At 37.4% G+C, this 13,552-nt stretch overlaps 1 protein-coding gene across 4 annotated transcripts in view; it reads right to left on the minus strand.

Annotated features, from left to right (window-relative positions):
* phactr1 (phosphatase and actin regulator 1) overlaps positions 1–13,552 on the minus strand; it is a 57,036-nt gene that overhangs the window by 21,149 nt on the left and 22,335 nt on the right. The window contains exon 2 of one of the 4 annotated variants that reach the window (XM_047375674.1): positions 6,024–6,126. The exons of the other annotated variants lie outside the window; for them this stretch is intronic. Within the exon in view, the coding sequence (XP_047231630.1) occupies positions 6,024–6,126 (103 nt within the window). The remainder of the gene's footprint in view (positions 1–6,023; positions 6,127–13,552) is intronic. 4 annotated transcript variants of the gene reach the window in all.

A 13,552-nucleotide genomic window follows, 5' to 3' on the forward strand; every position in this document is an offset into this window, starting at 1 on the left:
TGGTACGTGGGGCTCAAGGAGCTTTAGCCAATGAGGTGCAAGAATCTGAATATTAATAAAGTTGAAAATCACAACTTCTTAAAAATGTTTAAGAAGTGTTTAATACAATTAGTATTAAGCAGTGGTAATGTTATTAATGTGTGTGTTTTAATGGATTGATTTTGTTGTTGATTTGTACATAATTTTTCGTCATTTAGAAAAAAACGTTTTACAAGGTTTCTGAAAGTTTAAGACTCTTTAAGACATTTTTTAAGACCATTATGCATTAAGATTCATACCCACGAGAATTATGCAAAAACAAACTGAAGAATGTTGACTTAATAACTTACCTAATAGCCTATATTTAATTTACTTAACAATGTAATCATGTTTAATATAACCTTATCCACACTCTGGTATAGCTCTGGCTTATGGTAATTTAAGACTTTATGTGGGATATCTGGGCTTATTTAAAATTATTTAAGGTCTAAAATTAAAACGACAAAATATACCCGTTTTTAATTGGAAATTCCCACAGAAACCACGTTTTAAAATAAAAGCAATGACTTTTACTAAGAAAAACAAATATGGCAATATTATTTTGTTTATCCACCAAGTTAACTCCAAAATCAACCCCACAATAGGGCAAAAAATAATTTGATTAAGGATGGATTAAAAAATGGATTAAAGGAAGGATTCAAGATGTTTGAGGTTCTCACTTAAAAAAAAATATAAATAGCCACGAAGAAGAGTAGATGCATATATTTTATGGACCTAAGTAACAGTTTTTAGAGTAAACCTGATTTATTAATTTTGTTTGTTTTACTGGAAGCGGGTCATCTCTTTCAGATTGTCCTTCAGTCCAACAGCTGTGGTCATTGCTGCCTAAAATCTGGAATTACCGTTCCAGCAGTAAAGATAAATATGGCAAATATGATACAATTAGAAAAGGAAGCTAAATTCAGAAATTTACAAAGAATAAAAGGTCTGTAAGAAATAGTTACAATTCTCTGCCAGCAGATGGAGCTCAGTTAAAGTCAATAGGAGAGATGCAGACAGTCAATAATCATCTCTCCTACCTTTCATATTTCAAATATAAGCTGTGGTGTTAGTGAACATCAAACATCACATATATGTATAAGTGATATTGTTTTGTGGCTACTTCGTGCTGATTGTTATTTCCTTTGCAAGTTTGCACAATGCTGTTTATATTAAAACAAAAAAAACTGTAACATACCGGTACTCTACTTTAGAGTTTGTACTGAAAGATGACAGCTGCAGGTTTACGGTAATGTGAGGCATTAAGGCACAGACAGGAAAACAGGGAGGAGTGAGAAAGACACTTCAGAGTAGTTGACTGAATGAGGCCTGAACTCATAAGAAACAAGGACTAAGTAAGAGCAACTCCATAGCTCCTTATTCGAATGTCTCATTTTGATGCAAATTGCAGCTCCTCCAGTCAGAAGGAGATTGGAAACCAGAGCAACAGATCCTTTGAGCTTGAAAAATAAAGCCTTGGTCTCACATGCACACCTAAAGATCTAAACATTCTGCAAGGAAAGACTAACACTAGTGTTTCACATGTACATCACACCTGCATTAGAGCTGCTGGAAATAATGTTATCAGAATAAGACTCTGATGAGACCTGAGAGACTTACAGATAAGGAGCCATTATGGTCCATCTTCTTTGGCCCTTGTTTCCCATCAAATCAGACATCATCATCACTTCAGCTGAGTACCCCTAAAAGTCTTTCCTGGCCCAGAAAGCTCAAGACTGTGCTCATATTAGAGGTGTGCCGGTAGTCTTCAAACTGAGGGTTGAAGAATTTAGTTTTAATTCCCATGCTTACAACTAAATCTTTAAAGAATTAAAAATATATTAACATTGCACTCCACCATAATCATGGACTGTCAGAGCCTGTAGCAGTTTAATTTATCTATTGCCTTCCTCTACTGTGGAAGTCCAGGAGAAAAATCTAGAACAACTTTCTTCACAGCAATTCTCTCCTGGTTTTTCTTTGTGACCCCACGGCATTCCCAGGTCAGAAGGAATAGTATAGTCCCTCCTAGAGTTTCCTCCTTGTGGGAGGTTACCAGAAAACCTCAAAGGAAGGTGACCAGAAGGCATCTTGATGAGATTCCCAACCTACCTCAGATTTATCCCTTTGATGCAGAGGAACGATGGCTCTGATCTAAACCACCCCTGGATGACAAAACTCTACACTCTACCTTTAAGAATGAGTCCAGCCACCTTAGAGGAAGATAATTTTATCCACTTTATCTGGGTTCTTATGAAGATCTCTGAATGTAGATAGACTGGTATGTTGACAGCTGCTGTTGTTGATTCAGCTCCTTCTTCACCACAACAGACCAGAGCTGCACCCACATTACACATGAGGTCCTCAGCCATCTATCCATTTACTGCTCCATCTTGCCATTGACCTAGAACCCAGAGGAGACAAAGATACTGGAACTCCCCCAGTTGAGACAAACACTGACACCTGACCTGGTGGAAGCAGCCCACCTTTTTCTGGCCTTGCTTTCTCCTCAGGGCGAGGTCTGCCTATCACTGTGGTCTTGGTTCATTAATCCTTGAATCGCCTGCATGACCCCTGCCTTGAGATCAATTTTTCACAGGAGACCCTACCAGGGGCCAAACCCCTGAACAACAAAGTCCCTAGGGTCAGAGGTAGTCAAACCTCTCCGCCACATAAGGCTGGCAGTTCTGCAGAGGAGGGATCCTGCAGCATCACTGTAAATCAGGTCTCCTTAAACTTACAAACCCAGATTTGTTTTAGTGTGCAAGCAATAATTGGTTAGGCATATTTACAAATTACACTTATAAATGTTACATTTTCATGCACCTTAAGTGAAATAAACCATCTCAACACCCATCAAATAGACAAAAACAGATTTTTTTTTTTCCTTTTTCATTAAACCGTTTATCTATTTTTTTCTAACTTGTCACCTTAACTCCGTGCTTTCTCTTTTAGGCTCTCTTGTGTTTAACTGAGACTACATATTTTCAACAGCTTTAGGTCTGGAGAGTGAGATGGCTATGGAAGAAGGTTGATTTTGTGTCTGGTAAACTATTTTTGTTGTTGATTTGAATGTGTTTTGGATTTTTGTTCTCCTGAAAGTCTCATTGATGACTCGTTTTCTGTTTTCTGGTGGAAGCATCAGATTTATATTTAAAATGCCCTGGTATCTCAGATAGTTTTTTGTATGCCATGCCCACTAAGAAGGTTCCCTGATCTTTTCTAGTGAAGCTGGCCCACTGTATCATTGATTCTTCACCATAATTACCAGTGGGCATTAGATGCTTTTCAATCAGTCATCCTTTTTCTTACACAAAACTCAGCTGCAGTATTGTTGCTGAAAAGCTCAGTGTTATTCTTATCTGAAGAGAGCACATAGTTCCAATTCAAGTCCAAGTAGAGTGTTGCAAACATTTCATTCGTGATGATGGGAAACAAAATAATTTCTCATGGGATGTCTCCCAATCAAACAGCTGGCATATAGATAATATCTCATGCTTCCATAGCCACCTCATGGCTTCAAGATCCCATTCTTTACTGAAGCTCTCCTTTTGTGATCTTTGGAGAATTTATTAATCTCCCTTATCATCCTACTCAGTGTACGAAATCACAAGATAAACTTGGGTCCTTGTAAAGTCTTGCTTGTCACATTCTTAGTTAGAATTTTTGTTTATCATTTTTTTCTGACTGTAGGCATTACACATTTTCACCTGAAATCCCAGTAAGGATAGTGTATATTCTTTGCAAAGAGGAGTCAGTTAATGATGTAAATATGTAAAAGAACAAATATATTTCTACATTTTTGGTAAAAAGGTTGTATGAGGAGATAAATTAACCTAGTGGCTTAAATAAAACCGCAGAAAACAAAATAAAATGTAGTAGGAAAGTACATTTTTTCTGTAGTTTCATCCAGTTGTTTTTTTTTTTTTTACATATGAGTGGAAAATACTCTCAATTAAGACAATAGCTAGTAACTCTAAAAAGCTGTAAAAACGCATAAGTTTTTTCTTTTACTAATTGAATGCAAACATATACTACATATGAATAAAATATTTATGTTTAAGCCTGTTAAATAACAAATTTGCCATATAGATGGAAATAACTCATTACCAGTTTAGGTTATTAATGACTAAAAAAACAGCTTCGATTAAGCTGCACTCCTTGCAATGTTAAGTGTGGTAACTGTTTGTTTATGTGCGCCCTGAAAGGAGTATTCCAGCTACAGCGTTGTTGAATAATTAAAGTGCCTTCTGTGTTGTCACATTACCAGAATGATTTCTTATTTTATCCACAATGTTTTCTTTTCCTTTTATAATCCACTTGATACATCCAGTTTTTTTGTCCAATTTGGGAAAGCTGAGCTGCAGCAGAGAATTGTGTAGGTTTTGTAAATCTGTTCGAGGCCTCTGACAGGCCACCAATCAGAAGGGACTCAGATGTTTGGCAGGTTGCTGTTCAATATGCTGCAGACACTAATAGAGTAATGAAGAGCTTTTAGATATTCAGAGAGTTCTCAGAACCATAAGGGTCGATGCTCACACTTTAGAGCTGTCAGTTCACCTGCTGTCTATGAGACACTGAGGTTGCCACGACTGTCAGATTGTAAAACATCCCATCCAACAGCACCTATTTCAGCACAGAATAGGTTTTCTATCTTTACTAGCAGACAGTTTACCTTCCCCCTTGGAGCATCTCACATCTCTGTGCTGCATTAGAGGTCCACATTAGCCAGATCAATCTCACCTTGACCTGCCTGAGCTAGGATCTCCATGGAGCTGTGTCAGCCTTGACAACTCTGATGAGATTCAGAGATCGAGGCCTTTTAGTGACTTCTGAGAACAAAGGGTGTAAAAATAGCTCAAAGAATGTCTGATTGTCACTGTCACTGACAGGCTGTTGACATGTTAGAATTTTGTGTTTGGTTTTTAATTCTGCTGTCGAGAATAATTGCTGTCTGAATTTTTGTCATGTCGTTATTTCTAGATTTTCTTTCCAGGTTTTGTCATGTTTGAACAATTTCTGTCAACAGCCTCCAGCGGAGAGAAAACACTAATCAAACATCCTAAAAGCACATATGTTTTCAGTTTCCTCTAATTTTCTCGTCTTGATTCGGCCCAGTTTCATAAACCATCTTCTTACAATTTAAAGCCTATTGTTTTGTTACCTGTGCGATGACTATCAGTCTCTTGAAATGATTTTTATTTCCACAATTCAACCACTTTAATGTGTTATCAAAATCAAACAAGCTTCATCACTTATTGCCAGCATTATGGAACCTCAGAAGTATGACTTTTTGAATACATACAGTATGCACACACAGATACACAAACACACACCCCTTTCACTCTTCATCATCATATTTAATTTAGGTAAAATCATGTCTTGTTTTACAGGTTGTGTGCCCGAGACTGTCAGAACATGCAGTGTTGATGACCCTAAAGCTGTTGTGACAAATTGTGGATTTAGATACGTGTAAATAAATGCTTATTGTTTTCTTACAGTAATAGACTTTGTAGTTTGGAATGCAGTTAGTTTTTGATTTGATCCATTATCAATGCATGTTCCTTTAAAGCATTACTGTCTGTCTCTTCTTATTGTCTTGAAAGAACTGCAGCTTCAGCCAGTGATATTCTCATCTATGTTGTTTTTGGAAGTGTCTCTCCCTGGAGATGTAAAAAATATGTTTTAAAAAGAAACCATAGAGTCTTGTTTTTCTTTATGGTTATCTTAAGTGTTTTGGCAAACAGCTTTGAACTAAACTAAGCTAAACTAAACTCCATTGTGCTCAGTGCTTGTCGATGGTGCAGTTTTGATGAGTTCTAAATGCTGACTCTGGGAAGAGGCTGACAAACACAACAATCAAGCAGAAGCTCAATAGATTTAATCAATTACTTTGTGAAGCCTGACCCACTTGGTTACATTTTGGTTGCACAATCACTCTTATGCATCACAATCTTTTGTTTTTGGTCATCATCTAATTTTTGAAGTTCCAGCAAGCTGTGCACCTGTGGTAGAGAGAGAATCCAGTGTGTCCAGTGACATCTATTTTGGTATTGCTTACAGCTCGGTTCTGAATTCCAAAGAGAGGATCCGGTGAACATCATATGTCTGTAACAGATGAAAACAGTCAGTGTCTCCCTGGACAGGGTAAACAGATGTGCAGAGACTCCCCTCTCCACTGAGCTGAGAAACAATATGTTCAGAATTGTAGGTCAAGGGACCCAGTCCAGTTCACCTGAGAGGTGACACAGGACTCAAACCAAAGAAAAGTAATGAGACTGAAAAGCTTTCTGATAAAAAATATAATTAAACAGCCTTATTGCTCTGTTTAATTGTCCACCGTTTAGGAGTGTTATGATTCTATACATATCAGTAAAACAAATTTAAATGGAAGACTATGCCACACCTATCTAAGGAGTTTTTAACATTGGACCTAAAAAAGGTAAGCTGTCTTTTACATTTATTATTTTTTGAAAAAAAAAGATGGAATAAGTAACTGTTTATTGCAGATTATAGAAGAAAATAACACAATTTGTACTAATAAGTATTCACTCATCATGAATTTAGTAAAATGTATCCTAAAAACAATAAACAGGCAAGCCTAGTTAAGTGACTGAAAGAAAGACTGGAGAAGGAGCTTCTTTCTAAGAAAGAACTAAGCTAACCAGGACCTTTAGATTTATCAGAGGTCTGTTTGACTGTCAGTTGTTCAGAGAAATTAGAATTTTGATGGTCTATTAAAAGTTTAATGAAAAAAGAGTTTGAAAGAGACGAATAAGATGAAAAATAGGAGTTGGGAATGGAAAAATGTTTTTCATGGGATAAATCACCAGAAAATATTTTCCCTATTCACCTCAGTGTTCGGCCAGCACATTTGAGGAATCCATGTTGGATCCAATGCTGCTGTACTGAACTCATCGAACCATGTCTGTATCTCCACAGATATGGAGCCCCTTGACTTTCGTCACCGTTGTAGTCAAGACCACCAGACCCTGAGTGAAGACCAAGACTGAGGGAGGCAAGTCTAAGACCAAGACCAAACCGATACAAGATTATTTTCAAGACTAGTGCTGTAATCATAATAATGTAGCGATTGCTACAAACATTTAAAGAAAATCTGATCTTTTTTAAGTTTTCAAAATTAAAACGTATTTTGAAATTGAATGCAGCCAAGAGTTTCACACCCAGTCACAGTTAAAAAAAGGATGTAGCAGCTGACATCTTGAGAAAAACTTCAGAGGCAAGACCAAGAACAAAACTTTAAAAGACTGGTCTGGAGTACCACAGCACTAGCAGTAAGTTCGGCCTACAGAGGTGACTTTTAAACAGGACAGTGGTCACTCTTGCTTTAGGTTGTGATGTCTAATGGTTCCTCATTTTGGATCTGGAACAGACTATCAGGCAGAGAGAGTAAACTCAGGAAACAAATCACTGAAGGCTTAATACAAGTCAGACAGGAAAACTAAACAAAATCTAGCAGAGCGTCCCTCAAAAATGAACAGCTTGGCACAACAAACTATGTTGAACATTTATCACCACTGTAGCAAAGGTGCAAAACTTTCTTCCTTTCTTTTTCTGAGGTTCCAGACTCAGAAAACTCTCATGTGGTGAAAAATCTAAGTGGAGGGCCAGCTAGTTAGGGGTGAATATTTGGCAATGTGAAACCTTTGTCATATTATCCAACCAACAATTAGCCATCTCCCAGATGTGAATATAAGGTAACATATTTTTCTTGTTGAAGTGTAACACTGTCTGCTAAGAGTTGCTTTACACATTAAAGGGATTTTAACCTATGTAATCATTTCACGGGATCAAATCAGTTTCATGCTCATGTTGGGACCACAGCCATGGGTTACAAATGATAGGCCAGTAAGAACTTTTCTGGAACTTTCAAAGTAAATCGCATTTACCTTCTTCCAGCACAGCCAGAAACAGGGAATAACAGCGGACTTCCCGTGACGTCACTGTCTGAATAAAAACCCCACTTTTGCAACAAACTGACCTCTTCCACGCAGGTCCCCAGAGAAACTGGACGGAGGGGCACAGCACGCTAATGTCTCTTTGGTGGCAAACAGACATAACTCTTCAAACTGGATCCAAGAGTGTCATACGATCACGCGATCATATGCACTAAGTTAAGTCTACAGAAGCAAACTGTGTTCCAGAGAGTTCCCAGCAGAGACCCTGTCTCTACAACGCCAAATGGAGCAGTTTTCCCGGTCTGAAGGAAGGACAACTGGACCGCAACACTGTGGCTACAGCAGTAACATGCAGTTTGGACGGCCAACAAAGCGAGCCGCCCCACCCCACGGCTACGGAGGTTAGCTGCAATTAACCCTTTGTTCACTGTGGATGCTTTCTTCAACTTCGTCACCCCGGACAACTTTTACTCATCATGGTTCACGTATGAGGTTGTGTTTTAGGCAGAGAGAAGTAGTTTGAAATTAAGTAATTTAAACATTTTTCGTTTTATGACGTTTGGTTTTGTTTCTGTTGAAAACTCAGCAATCCTAGTGCTAGCAGATTATCTGTTCAGCACCACGTGCTCAGTTTATGTGTTCTGTGTTTGTGTTTTTTTAAAGTTGAGACAAACTTTATTTAAAGGGTGATTTTAAACACAGAAGATCGGCCAGAACACGCCATCCATGCTAATGCATTTTAACCCTTTTATTAATGGTATTTTAAAGGTATGTGTTTGATTCTGATGATAAGCTATAAGTTATTTTGTTAGCTTCAACCGCTAACAGCTAAGAACACGTGTTTGCCTACTAAAGATCATTTATCCAAAAAGTTTTTAGTTTTCAATCTAGGAAATATTTCCTTAAATATTATTTTACCATTTCCTTAATAATATTTCTTTAAATATTATGTTAATAAATAAAGGCAGCTAATTAAACACCATTGAGAATTGGTCATCCAGAAGGTTGGTTTTATTCAGCAAATCATTATTTAAAATATTATTTTATTAAAATAATATTTTATCTGATCTTGCATTGTGAATGGTTGTTTAAAGGTATACCAATTATTGCCTAAATTAGTTCCAAGAGTAACTTAACTTCATCTCCAGATTCTTAAAGATAATCCTTGGTTGTCAAACATAAACATTGCATGGTAATGTTGCATCACTCTTTTGGTCATGGTTTTCAATCATCTTTAATCGACTTGTTTATATTGTACATAGTCCATTAGTCTTCCTTATTTTTTAATTCTGCTTGGTAGTTTAGTTGGATTGTTTTAGCATAGTAAAGAGTTTGTTGATTGAAATATGTTTGACTATGAGTTGACTTATTTTTGTTAATAAATTCTTGTATTTTAAGAAATTGTGTGAATTCATTCCAAGTGTGTGCAGAGTTGTGCTGTTCAATAATATCAGAGCTCTTCTCACACCTTTCCATTTTTTCCTAATACCATCGCCTTATTGGGCTGATATTTACAGGACACCCTTAACAGACTGAAATATTATTTAATAAAATATGAAAGTATTAATATGAAATAATATATTCATATTCATAATCACAACACTCAGAACTTTGACATAATGAATGTTGAGGACTGAACCTGGCAGTATGTTCTTATTCTAATTAAATAATAAAAAGTACTTGACCCTTATGACATTGCTTTTTTTTTCTCTTAAGAGAAAATATTTATGTTTACATAAACAAAATAGTGCAATAACAGTGTAGAATGTCAGAAAATGTCTGTATTATAAGAAACTAATTAATGGTTTATGAAAGATATTCAGTTCTGGGTAAAGTAGGAGTTTAATTTGTCGGAATAAAAAAAAAAAAGACTAGACAGTAAAATAACTGAACATAGAAGCCCAAGGGGTATTTCATGCTGAAACAGTGCTGCACGGTGGCGCAGTTGGCAGCACTGTTGCCTTGCAGCAAGAAGGTCCTGGGTTCGATTCCCAGCCTGGGGTCTTTCTGCATGGAGTTTGCATGTTCTCCCCGTGCATGCGTGGGTTCTCACTGGGTACTCCGGCTTCCTCCCACAGTCCAAAGACATGCCTGTTAGGTTAATTGGTCACTCTAAATTGACCTTAGGTGTATGAATGAGTGTGTGCATGGTTGTTTGTGTGTTGCCCTGCGATGGACTGGCGATCTGTCCAGGGTGTACCCTGCCTCTCGCCCATAGACTGCTGGAGATAGGCACCAGCTCCCCCGCGACCCACTATGGAATAAGCGGTAGAAACTGACTGACTGATAGAAGCCCACTGGGTATTTCATGCTGAAACAGAAAAACCTTGGAGACATTTAATGGAAAATGTGTTTAAAAAGTGGTTATTGATGAGAAGGCATGTGTCTGGCTGTGGTGGGCTATGCACTAACTGCCAAATGAAAATGTCCCAATCAATAGCAGCACAGTTACCAATCAGACTGACTCTGACCCTAAATGCTATCAGGTCAGACAGTTTAAACGAGGCCTTTTACTAAAAACAACGTGAGAGAATCTGATACAAATTGTTAAAGTTGAGAGACATGCATCATGTTTCACATAAAGCCATCTGGAGATGGCAATAACATGTGTAAATATAGTATTTCAGTTAGCATCAGTTGCCATTATAAATTCAGTTCCTTTTATTGCTCCTAATAAAAGCATCCTGTTTTTTTGTGGGCATTCCTTGTGTTAAAGACAGGAATTTGAAGTAGAAAATCATCTGAATTAAACTTGTGATGTTAGTATGGGTTTAAAAATGACTTAATATAAGTTATGGTTGAGTAAAAAAACAAACAAAGATGTTTATTTTTCCCTATAATTGGTTTAAAGCTGTGTGGCTACCAAAGACCTCATTTTCAGGGAAGATCTTTATTAATGTTGGGAACTGGGAAAACACGCTTGGAGTGCCACGGTATTGATCCCAATTTCTAAAAACAGGGGCCGCAAAGCGTGTTCCAAATACAGAGTGATTACCCTTCTCAGCCTACAAAGGTTTACTCCAAAGTCTTCAAAAGGGGTTTCAACCAATCGTCAACATTGGATTCAGGAGAGCAAGGAGGCTTTCAGAATTGATATTTGTTGCCAAGTACATTTTTACTTACAAGAAATATTTATCTGTTCTCTAGGACTATGGAACAATAGCGAAGATCATTACCACCTTAAAAAAGGTACTGAAGTCATCATGGGAGTTTGACTGTCCAGTCCACAAGTGCTTTACAATATGCAAAAGGTCTACTACTGTGTCCACCATTGCATACTGTATTGAGTGCTCTGGGAGTAGGAACTGAGCTTCTTTTATAACAAAAGCAGGAGCCAAGTCTTGGCACAAAGTAAAGCTTTTTCCCAGTGTGAGTTAGACTCTGCCAGGGCTACTCCAGGTAACAGATCCCATATGGGGTGTTCAATGGACATGTTCTCAATGTGTAGTCATGGAGAGGAGGGTTTCTGGTTTCCGAACCCAAGGGTCTCATTTTTGCAGATGATATGGCTGTATTGGTATCTTAAAACCACGGCGGACAACATGCACTGGAGTATTTCATAGCTCAGTGCAAATCACCAGTAGTGTACTGTTCCAGTCTCCCCTGGTGAAGAATAGAGCTGAGCCAAAATACAAAGATCTTAATTTACCCCTCCTTCTTCTCTAACATGGTCTCATTAATGTGGACCATTTTAGTAAAGTAGCATGACCCTGAAATACTGATCATTTACAAGAAGGAGACAGAGTTGTTCTTTTCTTCTAAAATTGTCCAGGTATCTTGGTCAGCATTGCAGTTCTTTGAAGCTACAATGATATTCTTTTTGCACCTGTCAAACGTGTTTTTCTAGATGCAACAAAAAAAGGACAGAAAAAAAATGTGCTTTGGAAAGGTTGCAAATAATAGACTGCTTAGAGTTAAAAATAGGTTACTTGCACAGTTTTGTGTATGTGTTGAAGATACACTCAAATACATACATCTTTGCCTTTGTTCTAGGGCTACAACATCAACTAATTATTTTTCAGTTAGTGCTATCCCTGCATATTTTAATAATTAGGTAATGTAAACCACAAATGTATGTATTAACAATTAAATCATAAATTATCTCATTATAATTAGATGAATGAAAACACACAAGGTCTGCACATTAACACACTTGCTGGTATTGCATTAATTAATCAAAGGTGGGTCTAAGTATTTGCATAAACACTAATTCAGGGGAAAATGTAGCAGATAGACAACCTGTCTAACTTCATAGAACAGATTCAGCTTTGACTTTACTCTCAACAAAATCTTATAGATGTTTCATTCATTATGTGTGTTTTGAAACTGTACCTCAGATGGACCTGACCAATGACTGGCACAAAACCTAGCTGATGTATGTACACACACACACACACTGCTGCAGTAGCCAGCGTTTTTTCCTAACACACAACAAGGAAAACGGTTATACTTTTGTTAAGAAATTAAGAAAATAAAGATACATAAAATTTTTTGGTGACACAAAATATTGATGATGAGAATTTATTATTGTCAACATCATCGATTACATCAACTAGTCATGCCCAATTTATGCCTGAATGAGTCAAAGGCTAGAGAGAAGCGTCTTAAAAAAAAGCCAAACTTTGAAGAATAACTTAAAGCTTCACAAGGCCTGCATACGTAAAGACCAAGTTCAAAAATCAAAAGTAGTTCTGCCTGCTTTGAAACAAAAAATAAACAAATGGGGGATGAATCAAGCTCATGAATCATCAAATCATTGTCCAATGACTCTTGAGTTTCCCCTTCAATACCCTGCATGTGATTTAGCTTGGATGGATAAAATGACTCAAGACCTTTCCAAAGGAAAGCATGCAAAACAATAAAATCAGATTTGACACCCCCCAATTCTCTGATTGTTTTGCAAGAGCTGTACAAGACCAAATGTTAGATTTTTATGGACATCTGGACAATTGGAATCACAAGAAGTTACTGTAACACTGCATCATAAACATGACAATAAACATCTAAAGTGTCCAAACCTTTTGGTTTTACTTTACTGGTGTAACCTTTAAATTGAACTCCTGCTACCTCTCCACTGAAAGACTCTTCTGTTTCTGGTAATTATTAATCATTGCCTTACATGTCTTGGTCTCAGCCTATCAAGAGCATCTGTCTCCATCAGGCAAAAAAAAAAATATCATCCTGCAGCCTTTGATGGTAGTGCTTCTAATTTTGTGCTTTATTTTCTGACTAATATCCTGGCAGTGTAAGAAAGATTAATGTGCTGCTGCGTCCCAGATGACTGTAAGGCTCAGTCTTTCTGACTTTAATCTGCATCGCTCTCAATCTCCCTTTTTACTAGCAGCTCCATCCCTGATTAAGACGTTAGGTGGCTACAGGGCTGCTGAAGTGCACCCTTGCTAAAATCCACACATACACAGTTCTCTGGAGGCACCCCGATCGTAGCTGATGGAAGAAGCTTAACATGCTATGTTTTGTACATAATTTACTTCACAGCAGGAGAGATTATCTGCCCTCCTCGGCTAAACTTCACAGCTTTATTCCTCGTGTAGTGGAGCAATCATAGGTCAGTTTTATTACACTCTAAGTCATAAAACCAAACTGAGGTTACTACT

This window comes from Girardinichthys multiradiatus, chromosome 9 (genome assembly GCF_021462225.1).
Source record: "Girardinichthys multiradiatus isolate DD_20200921_A chromosome 9, DD_fGirMul_XY1, whole genome shotgun sequence".
In the NCBI taxonomy this organism is placed as follows: domain Eukaryota; kingdom Metazoa; phylum Chordata; class Actinopteri; order Cyprinodontiformes; family Goodeidae; genus Girardinichthys; species Girardinichthys multiradiatus.